The following is a 17,508-nucleotide window of genomic DNA, read 5'->3' as shown; positions in this document are numbered from 1 at the left end:
ATAGTAATTAATGAAACACTTGCTAAAATGATGTGAAGTTAGGGAAAATTATGTGTATTCTATTGATTTTAAAAGGCAGTAGCACTTAAAAAAAACCACTTAAATTATACTGCAAAAGCTTTTAAAATGATTAAGACATTTAGATCTGAACCTACTTGCAGTGTATTTCTTTTCAAAATTTCGAAGGTTTTTCTTGAAGTAGTGCTTAAGCTGTACAGTGGACAGGTTTCAAAATGACTGCGCAGTCAGAAAAGTAGGTGTTTCTCCTCTATGAACTCCTAATACTTCTACAATGCCTTTACTGCTGTCCCAAAGCTAAGAGCAAACAAGCATACATAATCCAACACTACTGTTTGTACTGACTGGGTGACCAAAAGCCTTTTTGCCCTTACTCACGCAAATGTTTGACTAGAGCAGCCAACAAACTGCATATCTGATGACCCCACGCTCAGTGTGGATAAACAGCAAATGCCACTGTGAAGATTTTAAATGATGCTGCTTTTCTTGACTTCACTGTGTTAAAGTCTGGAACAAGCTAAGTAGAAATATCAATAGCCACATCTTTAGATTTGGAAATATGTCAAAGGCATAGTTAAATAATAATAAAAAAAAAAAAAAAGTCCTGTTGATCCAACAGTATCTCCTTATGCAAGAACATGGGAGGGGGGTAAGGGGGGTGTTGGTTTGGGTTCTGGTTTTTTTTTTTCTTGTTAGGAAAACTGTAGTTAACATTGATTGTTAATCAATGCAATGAATAATGGATTAGAAAACCCGAGATGGGTTGAAAAGCTTTATTTTGTTAATAAAAACACAAATATACATAACATTCAATCACAACATTTTTTTTCTTGATGATATTTAATGCATCTATTTTCGTGGTGGCTAAATGTAATCCTTAATACAAACCCAAATTTTTTTTTAAATTAACATTTAAAAAACCCAAACACATTTCATGCATACATACACGCAATATACCATGACCTTTTGAACTGATTTCTAAATGCAGTGTTAATTATGGAGGGGCCCCAGCCCCTTCCTTCCTGCAAAGGACCTGAACTAACGTAACAGATGCATTCCAATGTACAGAGTGGAAAGCTGAGCCAGAACCACCAAAGCCCAGCAAAAGAGGGAGAGGTGTCCCCTAGAGCTTTGTTCAGGCTCACATTAAAAAAAATAAATAAAAAAAAGGAGGTGTGGAACAAGAACTTCACAAACCCACCCATTTGTCTTATGGGGCAGCAAGGACAGGGTTGCAGATCACGGTAGTGTGGAAGATAATGCAACTTTGTCACTGCTCTACAGGCACAGTACTAGGAAGAATTCTGTCCTCCTTTAAATGCAAAACATTGTGGCTGTTTCCTGTATCTAAATACAGCAAGAAGGATTCACTCCAAAACAGAAAATTGTTTTCCCTCCTCCTCCTGCTTCCTGCCATTCTGTTACTACTTCAGACATTTAAATCACTAATTTGCCTTTTTACATTTACACAGCTGTTTTGGGCTATCCTGGATTGTCATTAATGTATGCTAACCCCCTTAGAAATGTAGTCCTCTGAAGGAACAGCACCATCTTCTACTTTCTCTTTACTAACACAGAGCTTCAGAATGTTGGCCAGATCTTTCCTCCCAAAACGTGTAAAGAAACAGTTTCAGTGATCCTCACTCAGTTTGGGAAGCAGAAAAAATGTCAACGAAGGAAAGGTCAGTTATCAATAAAAGTAGGAAAAAAGTCAAGTGTTCAATGAGTTTTAAAAGTCAGGGAGGAAAAAGTATCCAGCCATCCTGCACTAGGCAACTGAGTGAGTCTCGGGAGATAAAATCTTGATTCCGCGTATATACCAATAACGTATTTTCTAAGACAGCCCAAGAATACACCAATTCTATTGTAAAAAATAGCAAGGAGGAAACCAATTCTGTTCTACCCTAAGCCAACCTACCTCTATCCTCTAGTACCACTTGCACCAAATATAATCCCACCTTTGGGTGAAACTACCATATTATACAGCAAAGAAAGAGCAAAGCTCCCCAAGTAATTCCTAATGCCAGTGTATTTCAGACTTAAAAATACAAATCCAACATGTTCCAATTTTGGTGAATATATACCATGACAAATTCTTATGGTTCTGCCATGAATCAGATATAAATGAAGTAAACAAAGATTATCTCAGACCTAGTCTCATGAAAGACAACTGTTCTTTTTTTTTTTATTTATTCATTTAAAACAGCAATAATGAAAATGCAGTTGAGGACTCTGTGGATTACTGGGATTCCTTCAGCTGAAAGGGTGTAGCATGATAGCTACAACTTTATTACAAACCACAAGCCAACATGTAATTCCAACACCACCTGAAAGAGATATAAAACATGATTTAAGTCATTGTAACAACCCTGAAGCATACATGCATCTGAAAACAACTTTGGAAGTGTAAAAAATTAAACATAAGAGTTATGAGGTGAACAGGAACAAAACAGCTTTCTTTTTATATACAAATGTCTCTCTTCAAGGAATGGCAGCTAACTCCATGCTGGTCCCGAGAAAAGCTGAAGATTGCGTGGGGAAAAAGAGTAACAAATAATGTGAATATAAGCCAAAGTAAATTTCCTGGGAAATTTAAATTGGTCTTTTAAAAAGTATGAAATCCATACTTCTCTCCTTTTCCCTTGCTCCCCATACAGCTATATAGAAAAAAGCTACTGAGACCTTCGCTACTGACCCAGATGCCCCACACTGCTGTTTTACAGGGTCCTGTCATTCCAACCAGCGGCACAGAAATTTGTACTGGTATGATGGAATGGAGGATGTGCCCTGACTGTAATACACAGCACATCCATATTGCAGACTGCATAGAATCATGCTACATAGTATCACGGAATACATAGTTATTCATGGCACACATGTGAAGAAACTACCTTTTTGGTGATTTTTAGACATTTCTGTGTTTTATCACCTAGAATTCAAAAGCAATCTCTTTACTACGATTATCAGCCAAGACAAAGCAGGAGATTTGAAGGCAGACACAGATGTGAACTTTTTTAAATCCCTTCAAATGCTATTTAAATAAATGTCCTCCAAGGACTATTCCTCCAGAAGCAGACTCTTCTCTTGTCCAGTAAGCATGCTGGATATCATTCATTCTCTAGAGAGCTATTAAAGATACAATAACATACAATTGCAACAACATATTTTGGAATACCTTCTACGGCAGTTAGGACTTAGAAGCCTAATATGAAGATTCACCAGCAGCACTTTAGCTTGAAGGTAAATTTCCACATTACTTCGTCCTGTCATTCTGCCTGTCTACTTATCCCGTTAGCATAGAGCCAGCGCACTTTTCACTCACAAACAGGTGTCTACAACCTGTGATATCGTGCTGATCATTAATTCATTAAACTGCCCAAAAGAAAAGGATTTAAGTAGGTAAAAAAGCAGCAGAATTGTGATGGGAAAAAGGGTGGGAATAGACAAGACAAAATGCCAAGAGAGAGCATACCTAAATCACTCTGGAGTTACACTACTATGAAGCCCCAGCAGTTTATAAGAAACACATGTAAGCAATACAGACCTATGAAGTGTCTCCCCATTTTTAAACCCAAATGTACTATTTCAGTGGACTCCTTAATATAATAATATTTCTGATTTGAAATCTTCTCCAGGGTCTATTCCATACAGATAAAGCTGCTCTGTTTGAGAAGAAATAAAAATGACAAAGAGCCCATTTCCCTGTCAGTTAAATAAACAAGAATTGAATACATAGGAAACAGCTGACCAAATGTTTGAAACTCCTCCTCGTGTTACGGGAGTTAGAAGAAACGTACAGAAGCAGTGGTTTTAATCTATGTATGCTCTTTGTCACTACACTGTTAGCATCCTCCTGGGCTTGGGAAATGTATTTTTTTCCTATGTTCAGTCCTTACCTGCCACCCCGGTAGGAAAGGCTACCAAGCGCTCCAGCGGAGCAAGCCATTTGCTTGGAAGCACCGTAACCGGCTCAGAATAGTACTTCCAAATCAGAGAGATCATCAAGGCAGCCTAGAATTGAAATTTTTATTAGCTTGGATAACAATACACATCAAAGTATGTTTTCGCTGCTATTCTGAACCAGTAAATAACAAATACTAATTAAAGGGAATAGTTTCTTTGTTAATTTACATTGTTCTTAAGAAAGTTGAAAATATTTTTAAATTCGGTATGACCTTAAATTTATACACAACATTAAGAGGCAGCAGTGAGATGTTGGCAAATACTGCTTTCTTTTGAGACCCTGGTTCCAACCTAGCATAGACAAATATAGCAATAGTAATTGTTAAATTCTGATGACTGTTTTTAGCCATAATCCCTGCCTGCTAGGAATCCAACTCACTCTAACATTACCCTAAAGACATCTTCAGGTTGACCACTGTCATCCTTATTAGCAGACAATTCTTTGGCATGAAGTCTGAACTACAGGGACAATCTGATGAGGTACCATGGGGAAATGTGTGGCAGCTGTAAGTGGACATCTGCATCCTCAGCAAAAGCATATTTTGTTTTCAAAAATGTAAGTAAAATATATTTGTATGTATTGGAACTTTCCTGGGTCCAGTGCCACATATAAATTAAAAAAACCCCCAGTGATTAAAGAGTTAAGACAAACTCCTACTTTGTCATCTCAAAACCAGAACCACAAAGCTAAAGTGAGACTCAAAACTCCCTCCATCCCCAACTACCAGGCCTTATCAGCAACATCTCTCTCTTCTACTTCAAGAAGCTCTTTCAGTTTGGCATGCATTGTGCCACTGGTATGTCAAACACCTGTGTGACTAATCACCAGCCAATAAACGCAGGAGAGAATTGTAACAGTACTAAGGATTTGGTTTAGTAATTTGTATCCATAATAAAATATTTACTTACTTGTAAGATATAGAATACAATATTTATAACCCACTTTATTTTGGCTAATTGGGCAGTTCGTGCTTTCACTGTTAAAAAGAAAAAAAAAATACTCTGCATTATTTATAATAGTGAATTATACTTACATCAAACTAGTAATTTATTAATATTTCACTCTTCCAATCAGGACATTACACTATTTAAAAATCTCTTTTCAAATTACTCATAGCTATATTCAAAGTACCCTTCTGCTAGAAAGTGCTAGGTCTGTATCACACCGTAGTTTCTTATTAACTTTTCTTATGAAAAGTTGCAAAACACTGATATCCTAGACTGAGAAATGCCACATGTAATCAAGAATGCTATTCCCAATTGAGAACAGTCACTGTGGTTACTAATTTAAGACCCTGCTTTAGATGAAGCATAAAGTAATTTTTTCCCTTTCCTAAAAGAGGAGAATGATGGCTTTAGCAGATGCACTTTTTGCCTTCTTTCATTCAGGAACACATTAAGACTGTTCCTTCACTGAATGAATCTTGGTCATGCCTATTTTTCTTCTGTTACAGTACCTCAGACCAATATAAAGAAGCCCAGTGAAGACAGCACAACTTCTAACATAACGGTGGCCTAAAGTTTTCTAAAACATTGTTGATTGCTAAGTAAACTACCCAGATCTCATTTAATTGAAATTATTGGATTAAGAATTATACTATTGAAAGCAATCCAAAACTGCCAGTTGTAAATGTTGTCCTTTCTCCAAGCAAGGAGCCTATAAACATCCAACCATTCTGCGCAGAGGAGGCAGACAAAGCAAGCAGTCTCCGATCCTGTTAGGATCAGTTAGCGAGTCTGGGCAAAGACAAGAGCAAAAGCTCTGGTGCCAAAGGTTTATGTGTATTTTCTACCACAAGATGAGGGAGTATAATACTATAAAATCCTAATCGAGGCAAAGCACCACAGCTTTATCGCACAAGCTGCTGCGTAAGACCTAACAGGATTTCAAAATGACAGGAAAGATCTCATCTGGTTGTCTTATGGATCAACAGTTTCTCTCTAGCGTTTTGTGGTACACTAACCAAACAGCCCCAACCAAGCAATGCATCCTTTTGCAGTGAAGATACGCAGCAGAGGACTTCCTTGACTTATTCAAAACATGATTCAGTGATGAGCATCATGGAAACAGAGTAAATAATTACACAGTGAAGCCCAGGAAACTCCTTGTAAGAAAAATTTTATATCTAAATCAATCCCTTATCAGTGTATGCAGAACTATGTGCAACTGAAAGACAAAAGCAAGCTCTCCAAAAACTTTAAAGAAAAAAAGAGAGAAAAAATGGAAGGGAACACCGGAAATGGGTAAGAGGGGGAGGAAAAAAGTTGAAGGAGAAATATACTTAAAATTGAAAACACTCTTGACAAAATGTTTTCCAGAAACTAGAAAAGGGAATAAACATTGCACTCTACCATGAGTTTTAAGCTTGTCAGTCATTTTGTTAATCTTTCTTTCCAGACGGGCATATCTAGCAAACTCATCCATCATACTAATGGTTGAGAGTTCTTGCTTCATGTTCTGAATTTCAGCTCTCATTTGGGATTCCTGCTCTGCATCCTTTTGTAACAATCTGGATATCTAAGAAATAAAGAAATAGTATCAGTTATTTATCCAGAATTCCACTGATTTTCTTTAATATGTATAAAGTACGATCTGCTGTTTACATACTCAAAAGCCTCCCACAAAAAAAGGCCCTTTCATGAAGACACAGGAAAACCTCGGCTTAACATCTGCAACATGTTCTAAAAGCCAAAGAATTTTTACTCTCTTGTTCTGACTAAAGCAAACCAGAAAGGGTTTTACCGTCCCTGTAGGGCAGTGGTTTTCAACCTTTCTAACTACAGTTAACCGCCTCTTCCTTCTATGTTTCTGCCTTCATCTCTTCATCTTCCCACTCTCAATGACGCTGCTGCCTTCCAAGATCTTTCAAACCTCCCAGGCCCTGCCTGCCACTGCATCCCGAGCTGAACTGCTGTCCTCCCTCCTTGCAGTCCTCACCATGCGCTGCTTGGATGACAAGCACCTGGTATGCGCAGGGGAGGAAGGGCCCCGGAAGCACTCCTCTTCACTACTACTCCTTCCAGCTCCAGCAGTGCCCCTTACTCATTCACCATTCCCACTTCCAGCTCCAGCAGCCTCAGCCAGGGTCTAAACTAATTAGTATGTAAACTTTATTCACCGAAACCCAAGTTTAGACCTCACCAATAATGCATGGCTCACCAATTGGGAATCACTCCTCTAGATTACAGATTGCCTAGTCTGGGCTGTTAGAAACACACGGATTGCCATGCTGGCTGAGTTGTGATCCATCTAGTGCAGTATCTTACCACTGCCTCAAAAACAGAAACATAAATTTGTATTAGTTATTTTTCCTACATCTTACCCACATGTTTAAATGGGGTTTTCTTATAACACTTGGTTGTTATAACATTGGTTTCTTGGCTAAAATTATTTCTTACTGACAGGAACGTACAAAGGTAATCATACGTTGCGTAAGCAAACATTTTCTCCCCTTCTTTTACTTTCCTACTTTCTTTTCGTGATACACCACCTGCTTATTGGTTCATTAACTCCTTCTACCATAGAAACGAAGATACAAAGAACACAAAAACTTTTTCTTGCTGTTCCTTAGCAAATCTTCCTAGCTTTCTCAACACATGCGTGATTTTTTCCCCACAAACGATGTTCCCAGTAGTGCAGTCAATGAGAACGTTACACTACGTTCTGTCACGAACCACAGCAGAAAGTTGAGCAGAGATTTTCATTAGTCATCTGTGGTGTCACTCTGTTCAACTTCTCAAATCGCTAGGAGTAATTTATGTTTTAACGGATTTTTATCCATTATCGAATGGTGTGCACAGATCTGCATGACGGTGAAGTTATTCACATGAACGAGCAAAACGATGGGTATTTTAGCATGCTTATGCTTACTCGCATGTAAGTTTATTTGGCAGTCACAGAGTTTAACGGTCCATAATTCTGTTACCCACGCTTCCACAGAAATGCTTAAGACCAGACCGGAGGGCATCCCGATTAGTGACTGCGACATTGGGTTTTCTCCTACGGTACCCAACTCCTCAAGCCCTGGGTCCGCTCACCTCCCCCCCAGCCGCAGCGGCGGGTGTGCAGGAGACAGGGAAGGCCGCAGAGCTCCCCTCCGCATCCCCCGCGACGCCCTAAGGGCCGGAGCCTCAGCGGCATCAGTTAAGACACCGGTAACTCGTTACCCGCAACTCCGCTTCAAAGACCGGCTCCATGGAGGCTGCCGGAGTCGGCCCCGTCGCGGTGCCGGTTCGGTTTCGCGAACCCCCAGTTCCTCCCAGTATGAGCCCCCCCCCCGAGCTTCCCCTCCCCCAAGGCGAAGAGCCGGACCAGGCCCCGCTACTCCCAGCCGGGGATGGTCACGGGTACGGCCGGGCACCGGGAGACCTCCCGAACCGGCACCGCTCCCCCCGCCCCGCTTCACCTCATCGCTCAGCCCTCAGACGGGGGTGACGACGCCCCCGGCAGGGACCTGCGCAACGCCCTGCCTGCCCCCCGCCGCTCACCCCCTCCTCGGCCACCCGACGGCCCGGCGCCCACCCCCCTCCCCGTTTTGCCTCGGCGGCGGAGCCCGGGCGGGCAGGGCGAGTCCCGCGGCCCCGCTGCGGGGGGGGGGGGGGGGGGGGGGGGCAGAGGGGAGGAAGAGCGGCGGGAGCTCGGTCGCGGCCCCGGCTGAGGAAGGGCCGCCGCCCCCGGCCGGCGGGGGCGGGGAGGGCGCGGCGACGCCACTTACGATGGAGGAGCAGGAGGGCAGGAGGATCTTGAGAGCGTTGCAGAGGAAGACGGAGCTCAGCACCAGCAGCCAGGCGCCGCTCTCCGCCATGCCGCCCGCCCCCGGCACTAACGAGAGTCCCGGGCGGGCGGCATCGCGGCGGGACGGGTTGGGGCGGCGGGCGGCTGCCGTGCGTGAGGGGAAACGGGGTCAGGTGCGGCCACGTGACGGGGGCCGGCCAATCAGAAGGCTCCGCCCCACTTCCCCCGGCTAGGGGAGGCGCTGGTTCGCCGAGAGATCCCGCCTGGCGCCAGACGGGGGAGGGGAGTGGGCGGGGCGGGGCCGCTGGCGGCAGCCGGCCCCGCCCCGCTGAGGCACCTCGGCCAGGGGTAGGGGGGGGGGTGGGGCGGTGCCGGCGGCCGCCGGAGAGCGGGGAGCGTCCCCCCGTCGTCGCCCCCTCCCACCTTCCCCCGCCTCCCCCCCCACCCCTCCAATCCGGCTGGATCCTGTTGCGGTGCCGCTGGCGCTGCTGGGATGGATCGGGGGGGGGGGGGGGCGGTTTCCCTGCGCAGCGAGGCTGGCTCGCAGGCAGCCGCAGCGGCTCGCCGTGAGGCACCCAGCGCGCGCAGCAGCCAGGCGGGAGTCGCCGCCGCCGCAGCTCCGGGGGTCGCGGCCGGGAGCCGCCGCCGCCACCGCGCAGCCTCGCCATGCCGAAGAGAAAGGTGAAGCGGGCGGGAGCGAGCGGGAGGCCGCCGACGGGGAACCGGGCTGTCCGGAGCGGGCCCCCGCGCTCCCGCCGCAGGGGACGGGCGCGGTGGGGGGGGGGGGGCGATCCGACCGCGCGGGGACGGGGCTGGGCGGGAAGCGGCCGCTCCGCGGGCAGCGGCCGCCAGCGCTGTGGTGAGCGGGGGCCGGCGCCTTCCCCGTGCCGGCCGGCTCGGCGTAGCCCCTGGCGGGGGCCCCGCCGGGGACGGCGGTGGCGGTATCTGGAAGGTTCGGCGGGGGGCTCGCCGGGCGTCTCGGCTCTCCGGGACTCGAAATCCGAAAGCAGCAGCGGCGGCGACCGGCGGGAAGGGGCGGGCGGGGGGGCGGGCGAGCGAGCGGCGGCGTCACGTGCCCGCCCCGCCGCCGCCGCCGCCGCCGCCGTCGTCGTTGTCGTCGTCTCCGCTGAGGCGCCTGCGCCGCCTGACCCGCGCTGTTTGTGTCGGCAGGTGACGGTGGCGGACGGGGAGGCCCCCGAGGAGGTAGGTGCCCGGGGCGGGGCGGGGGGGCGGCCAGGCGGGGCCCGCCGCCGGCCCGCCCGCTCGCTCGCTCGCTCACTCACTCACGCCGTTTCTCTCTCTCTTCCCTGCCTGCAGCCGAAGAGGCGATCGGCGCGGCTGTCCGCTGTGAGTAGGGGAGCGGGAGGGCGGCTGGGGGTGGTGGTGCGTGTCTTCCCGGACCGAAAAGGGGATTACCGAGGGCTGAATCTCTCCGTTGCTTGTTCTTTCCTCTCAGAAACCTGCTCCTGCCAAAGCGGAGCCGAAACCCAAGAAGTTAGCGGCAAAGGTGAGAGTCTGCGGGAGGAGGAAGGGGGTCGAGTGCGCTGTGCCCGTGCCTGGTGTCCTCCCGTCCCGTGTCGTCGGTGCGTGGTGTGTGAGCGGTCTCGCTCCTCCTCGCGTGTTCCCTGTGGGAACGCTCACCGAGCTGCCGTATGGTGTTCAGGTGCTCCTGCTGGTACCTGCAGGTGCTTTCCGCCGCTGTTTGAGTAGGTCCTCGTGAAGCGCTCGGAGCATTGCCTAGAAAGGTGGGCACCGATTCACAGGTGTTGGATGGCAGTTTGGTACTAAGCAGAACTGCTTGGATGTTGAAGCAACCGTACCTAGGATTGTGTTTCATTGCTGTAACAAAAGGGGGTAAAATACACTCGCAATTTAAAGCAGCTTGTTAGGACAGGAAAAAAATATTTGTATTTCTTAGGTAGCCACCGAAAATGATCTGAGTTTCCACGCATGTAGTCTAGGTTTCAGGTCTTTGTGTGCGTAAGTAAGCGTGGTTTGGTATGACCCTTCAATTTTTCAGTGTAGCCTTCACAGTGCTAGTAGCTGAGGTGTAAAGTTCTTTGTTTCTTGGGAGAAATAAGAGGCTGTGTATCTGTTGGCTTGTTGGTATACATATTTTCAAGTGTTCTTTTGTGATTATAAGATTTTTCTCTTTAATGTATGGATTAAAAGCATTTCAAATACACTAACATCAAACTCTGCTTTGCAGACTTATTGATGTTTTCATTTTATTAATCCTACTGAACGGTTTCTTATCAGTAATGCACCTTCATTCCAATGGTTTGAATATCAGTGCATTCCCATCCTCAAAGCTGAAGTCCTAAAGAAGCTGGGGAAGCTTTCCAGTTTTACTTCAGTTCTGATTCTCTTTTTGACCAGTGTTTTTCTGTGGTGCATCTACTTCTTAGTGTTGCTAGTTGATGCTGACTGATACGCATGATACTGACTTGCTGCCTATAACTACTTTACTTCCAGATAGAAACATTTCCACAGGTCATAGCTGGGAACATATTTATGTAAACCAAGTACATCGCAAACAATTGTCATCTTAGAATATTCAGTAGAACGCCTTGCACGAGGCCCCCGTGGAATGCTGCTGTAATGTGAATATGTAAACAATCTTTTTTCTTCTTTTTTTAATTACCATTGGCAATTCAAATACATCTAAAACTTGTTTTACATTTGATCCTCTTTGTTCTAAAACTCATGCTGTCACTAAAATCTTGTGACATTTGGAAACTTTCTCATTGTTAATGTAAAAATCTCATTTGTTTGCATTTTACTTCTCCAGCTTCAGTGCATTCTCTCATTTTAGCTATTTCTGGACTTTCTTTAAATGGGTTGCAGAAATACTTCACTGTTACATACCAGTCAAATGTTAGATTGTTATTTTTTTTTTTAATTATTATCTTTTTCTGTATTTGATACATTAAAAGATGCTTCCCTGCATCAACTTTGTAACTCTTAAGACTTTCATGACAGTATTTTTTCTGGTTGGGAGAAGTTTGCTCATTATGGAGTTACTTGGCAGTTTTTTTTAAAATAAATATTGATGAAGAAAAACATATTTTGACAGTCAAAACACAGAAGTCTACGTGTTGTGAAATTGTCTATTACATGAATTTGTAATACTGAGTTCAGCCTTTATAACTTTTTAAAAAGAGGTTTTTTCCATTAGCGTGTTTCAACTGTTTTCTCTGAGCTCTTGAGGATTTCACATTTTTTTTCTAAAAACAAGAGCAAAGAATTTCTAAAGTCTTCTGACATTGACGAGTTAGTTATGTGACATAAGATGCTTCAGCATTAGATTTTTCTACCTTGCATCTCTTGTGTATGTAATGTAACTTACGGCATGTTTGTATCCAGTGGTGTAAAACACTTAGCACTTTTGCTCAATAGTTGCAATTGGCTGACAAAACCATATTTTCATGAAGATGGTATTTTACATGAGCATTCATGTAAAATAGGAAATGTATTCAGGTAGCTATTAAAACGTTGCATGTGTGACGTAAGGAAGTTGCATCGTTTTGGTAAGGAAGAATGCTTGGAGTGAAGATAATATGGAATGCTTCTGACCAAATGGTTTCTAATAGTAATCTGAGATACACATTTCTACAGTACTTAAAATATGCAAAAATGATAACTTTATTTCTTGGAGTGAATTTTAGGTCAGAGACAACAAATTAGGACCTAATTTGAAGAACATACTTATGAAATGCGTGCAACATTTTTAATGAGATTAGACACATTTTAGAGTGGATCAGTGTAGCGATCTTCTGCTTAGAGGTATAAATGCATTATGTTCTCTTGCCACTTATGTTGTACCTGCCCAGAAAAAGTGTTACAGTTTGTCATTTATTGAAAATTTTTGTTAGTATTATTACGTTTGACAGATGGTGTCAAAACCAGTGCATTTATGTAATTGTGAATTGATAGAAATATTTTGTAAGTAGCGGGATTAGCCGGAGGACAGGCAAGCTTTGTAGCATCTGGTTGCAGTAAGGAGTGTCTGGGAGGTTGTATTACATATTTATATGAAAAGTAGCCCTTGAACAAATACCTTTTCCCTACCCATTTAACAACAGTCATGTAGGTACAGAGGATGTGACTGAGATACTATCAGAGGAGCAATGAAAATGATACTCGGTTACGTTGCTGAAATTCCCACCTGTCAATGTAAGAGGAAAGATAGTGTTTGAAGTGTTTTGTATTTTTTAGAAAGCGGAAGGACTGCATTGCTATTTTTTTTAATGCACCGCGAGGTTAAATCATATATTACAAATTGCTCTGTCTAGCCACTAGAATCTAGTTATCTTCTCATCCCAGTTTGATTCTGTGATTTTACTGACTATCTGAAACTGTGATTGTTTGTCTATATATAGTTTGGAAAACTTCTATTAGCTCATTGGTTGTTGGTAGCAGCTTTTACTGTTTAGCAAGTCCATCTTGGTTTTGTGTGGTTTTTATTTTTTTGAGGTTTACCTAGTAGGTCATAGGAACTTACTTACTGGAAATTTATTTCATTGTAGGATAAATCTGAGGACAAGAAAGCTCCATCAAAGGGGAAAAAAGGGCCTAAAGGAAAACAGACAGAAGAGACAAACCAAGAACAGACAAAGGACAACTTGCCTGCAGAAAATGGGGAAGCTAAAAGTGAGGAGGTAAAGTTGTCTGTATTCTTCGGTGCAAAGCACCTGGATAACTTAGTGTACTGGTTTATCCAAACATCTAGGAGAAACATATGCAGTTCTTACAATAGAATCTATTTCTGCTAAAAGAAAGATGTAAGATATTGAAATATTAGTACACATACCTGGAAAATTATAGTTGCCCCAAAAAGAGTTGCAGTGATGTGATAACAGTCCCTGAAATTAAGGAAAAAGGTGAGAATTTTACCCAAGTCCCTTCAGAGAGGGGCTGTTTTCCCTGTGGGTAGGTCCTGGCAAAATAATACATACCAGGTGTACAGAGGGGATATTGCTCTGGGGGGAGCGGTGGGGTGGGGTGGGCGGGTGGGTATCTGTCTTTGGAGGGTTTGGTTTGGTTTTAGTCTGCCTTTGCTGTTGCTGGAAGAAAGGTTCCTTCTTGCTACAAAAGTTTTTTGACAAATGCAATATTCATTCTCTGGGACTGGAAACAGTTTTCACTGAAAATCCAAAGTTGAGGTAACATTTATGGGAGTCACAGATGCAGACACTGCTCATAGAAGGGACACAGATACAGACACTGCTGGTGCAGGGATGGGAGAGAAAGTGCAAGAACTACTTGTGGCTGAAGAAATGAATGTGCCAAATCAGCCCTGGCTGTAATATTGTGCTAAAATGGCTGCGTTGATGAAGTTTTTGGAGTCCCGATCATCTAACTTAAAACATCCTCCACACTGTATTCTTTTTCTGGAATGTGGACATAACTTAGTTTCAAATTTAGGACAAGATCTGTAGGGAGAAGCAGTGCCTCTTACTAGGGCAGCTGTTAACAACTGGACAAAACACAAATTTTCATGTGGCAACAGGCCTAGAATTAGTGTCAGGTTTCTGCAATATTGAATGCCTCACTCATTTTAATTAGTTCAGTGAAGTTTGCTGATCAGATAGTCAGATGATTTTTTTAATTTAAATCTGTGATTCATGCTTACTGTCTGGTTGTTGCATTGAGAAGTAATTTTTTTAAGATAGAAAAAAATGTCTCTCTGAATTATATCACACTGTTCTATCAGTGTGCAGATAGATCCTCAAGTAGAGGAAAAGAGTATTTGGTTTTTAGGTAGACAATGGGTTTTGGTGGGTGAGGAAGGTACAGGATGGTACTTGAGTGCACAAGACAACTTTACAGTAGCAATTTTTCATTTGCAAACTTACAGTGTGATGTTTGTGAAAAAGTTGTGCTATAACTAGGAATTCTTTAGTTACGTTTCTGTGTAGCTCTGGCTCTGTACTACTAGTGCATAATTTGGTCTTTTAATTTGTGTGTGTAGTATTTCAGCAATACCTTCGAATGTTAAATTTGGCGATATTTCTCAACTGGCGTCTGTTTAGTACACTAGTGCAGAGATGATGTAAATTTACAATGGATGATGACTTCTGCGGCACATCTTCATGCTGGTCTCATGTTGGTCACACCAGCTAAAATTGCAGGTTTAATATAATACGTATGTCTAGAAGAGGCAGGGGTGTAGTCTGTCCTGTTGGATGTTACTGTTTTCAATCAGAACAATAGTGTCAGCGATGCTATTGTTAATCCATGAAAGGCCAGTGATGACTTCTGGTGACATTCACAGAGACTAACGCCTGTGAATGGAAATGGCTTCCGTACTTCATCCTTCAAAAGCTTCCCCCAGGTGGCAGTAAAGACTGAACTGGTTCCTCTTTGGGTACTAATGTGGGTAAACAATCTATTCTGCTGGTGGTGCTGCAAAGCTTTGGAATAATTAAGTATAATTTTTATGTTAATACGTATGTTACATTCCTTTTTGTAACCTACATTGCAAATGCAGCGAGTTTTCCGATCTAAATGGAGTTGTAATTTTAATCAATTAAGTTTGTATGAACTTGTTCTGAAGTTGAGGTATAGCATATAGAGACTTGACTTGAAAACAGTATAGCTCTGCTGCTACAGTTCAGTTTCACTTTAATGTATTTTTTACAAAATTATGTTTAATGCAGTATTGTGTTTCTAAGTCTTAGTTACTTTAAAACATGGTAAGATTTGAGAATATGTTAACAGTGCTGCACTGAAATTTAAAAGCATGAAGTGTATCTGTCATGTCTTTTCTAAACGCCCTATGTGCAGGGGTTTTAGCTTATAAAAAGCTTCCTTTTCTTGTCATAAAGGCAGTAATTATTGAAATGGGCTTTGTTCTTTAAAAAAAAAAGAAGAAATCCTTTGCAGTGTGTATTGAGTAGTAACAATAGTAACATTCTGAAATTCATACATGATGCATCTGAGGAGATAGAAGCCTTTTCAAGACAGCTTGGTTTTAGTAGGTCATTATCCAAGAGAAATAAGCGGATCATGACACCAGTTTATTAAGACTGTAAAGCACGGTATGTAGAAACAAGTCATGGTTGTTCTGTATGTCAAGTTAGCTAACTTGTGTGTTAAAAATACTATGAACTAAGAGGCTGAGTCACTTAGAAACTTTCTGCATTGAAGTGTTCTGGTTTTCTTTCTTCTTCGCAGACCCCAGCATCTGATGCAGCAGTAGAGAAAGAAGCTAAGTCTGAGTAACGTCTGGTACCAAGTCTTTAATTGGTGGTCCTTATACCTTTCTTCTTGTACAATTCAGAGGAATATTTTTATCAACTATTTTGTAAATGCAAGTTTTTTAGTAGTTCTAGAAAACACATTTTTAAAAAGGAGAGAATCCCAACTCAACCCATTTTTTTACATATTTAGATAAGTGTAAATGCTTTTTTTAAGTGGTAAAATCATGTACTGGTTGTCTGTTTTCTATGAAACCAGAAATTAATGGCATGTTACGTTAAGGAGAGGACTTTGAAGCCTTGATTAGGCTTCACGTTCCACAAACTGAGGGACAGTTTTTCTATCCTATTAAATGAAGCATAACACAGATCAGACTTTGGAATTCATAATGATATGTTGAGAATGTCTTTAACATTTTAGTTATTTATCTTTATCTATGGTTGTACCATCAGTAGAATTGTTTATCTAATAAAACTGCTCCCTAGTGTTGGATTTCTTGCTGAGTGATGTATATCTGTGATAAAGTTATTTTTGGTAGCTGCAGCTTTATTTTTTCCAACAACTTTGTAGCTGTGATGCAAAAGCTTGGAAACTTTTGTTCTATCTTTATATACTGACTAAGTAAAAGTTTCTGCTTGGCAGACATAACTTGTTATGTCAGTATTTGAGATACTGGAACTTCATATCCAGTTTTAAAGGACAGCTTGTCTACAAAGATCAAACGGAAAATATTTGAAATAGTCTTAGAAAAAAAAACAGAATTATAGTTTTTAGATTTAAAAAACAATGTGACTAAAAACAATTGTAAAATTGTTCATAGTGTCTGTGATCACCAAGCAAAAGCCAAATAAATCTTGATTATGAAAGGATATTTCTGTAGCTCCTGCATTGACTATGACAACTCTCAACCTTAGTGGTGTACCTTTTGATTCTTAACCATGTTCTTAATATTGTTAAAAATGTACTTTTCAAGAGATAGGTGGTGATGCAGGGAGTGAGAAGCAAGCAGAAAACTGTAGTTGCAGTCTTAATCTGGACTTGTAGTTTGAAAGCTGATAGCCTAGTGCTGCTTCTGTTGCCTTAAAAAAAAAAAAAAGTAAGCATCAGATGTTTTCATGTTTGGCATCTAAGAATTTGCATATGCACTCCTGTGTGAAGAACTGCTTTAAGGAAGGTGCACAAAGCAATCCTCTTGAATGTTAACTGATCAGATGGTGTTGCTGTTGTGTTGGAACCATATTGGAATTTCCCCAAATCCTGCCTTAAAATCAGTAACGCTTCAGATATCTGGGGAAAAATGAACCTGGGCTGTGAACCTCCCCTGGTAGCTGAGTTTATGTAATGGAACCCATAGAGGATGAGCTGTGGAACAGCCTGGGCAGGAGCAGGGAGGGAAGCACAAGAAAATTTCCCATTGGATGCTGATGAGCTGTTAGGTGAGCTAAACGTGCTGTGAACAAGTGTACCTGCTACTTAAGGTTGCAGGTTGACAGAGCGTCATTTCAAGTAAAACATACACGTGCGGAGAGCTAATTCATTACAGTGGGTTTGTGTGGCAGGATTTTGGTAGCAGAGGGGCTATGGGAGTG

At 42.7% G+C, this 17,508-nt stretch overlaps 2 protein-coding genes across 2 annotated transcripts; one reads left to right on the top strand and one right to left on the bottom strand.

The window, feature by feature from the left end:
- Window positions 1-762: 762 nt before the first annotated feature.
- On the bottom strand, window positions 763-8,904 carry GET1 (guided entry of tail-anchored proteins factor 1). The gene is made up of 5 exons (XM_049835043.1): window positions 8,697-8,904; window positions 6,334-6,499; window positions 4,891-4,958; window positions 3,915-4,029; window positions 763-2,345 (listed from the first exon to the last, which is right to left on the bottom strand). The coding sequence occupies exons 1-5, from the start codon at window positions 8,784-8,786 to the stop codon at window positions 2,272-2,274; spliced, it is 513 nt and encodes a 170-aa protein (XP_049691000.1). The 5' UTR covers window positions 8,787-8,904; the 3' UTR covers window positions 763-2,271.
- Window positions 8,905-9,130: 226 nt separating this feature from the next.
- HMGN1 (high mobility group nucleosome binding domain 1) lies at window positions 9,131-16,788 on the top strand. Its single transcript, XM_049835038.1, has 6 exons — window positions 9,131-9,397; window positions 9,887-9,919; window positions 10,034-10,063; window positions 10,173-10,223; window positions 13,246-13,377; window positions 15,896-16,788. The coding sequence occupies exons 1-6, from the start codon at window positions 9,383-9,385 to the stop codon at window positions 15,941-15,943; spliced, it is 309 nt and encodes a 102-aa protein (XP_049690995.1). The 5' UTR covers window positions 9,131-9,382; the 3' UTR covers window positions 15,944-16,788.
- The last annotated feature ends 720 nt before the right edge of the window (window positions 16,789-17,508 follow it).

This window comes from Accipiter gentilis, chromosome 32 (genome assembly GCF_929443795.1).
Source record: "Accipiter gentilis chromosome 32, bAccGen1.1, whole genome shotgun sequence".
Taxonomy (NCBI): Eukaryota; Metazoa; Chordata; class Aves; order Accipitriformes; family Accipitridae; genus Astur; species Astur gentilis.
The sequence above is the reverse complement of the archived record's forward strand: the minus strand, read 5'-3'. Positions and strand labels throughout refer to the sequence as shown.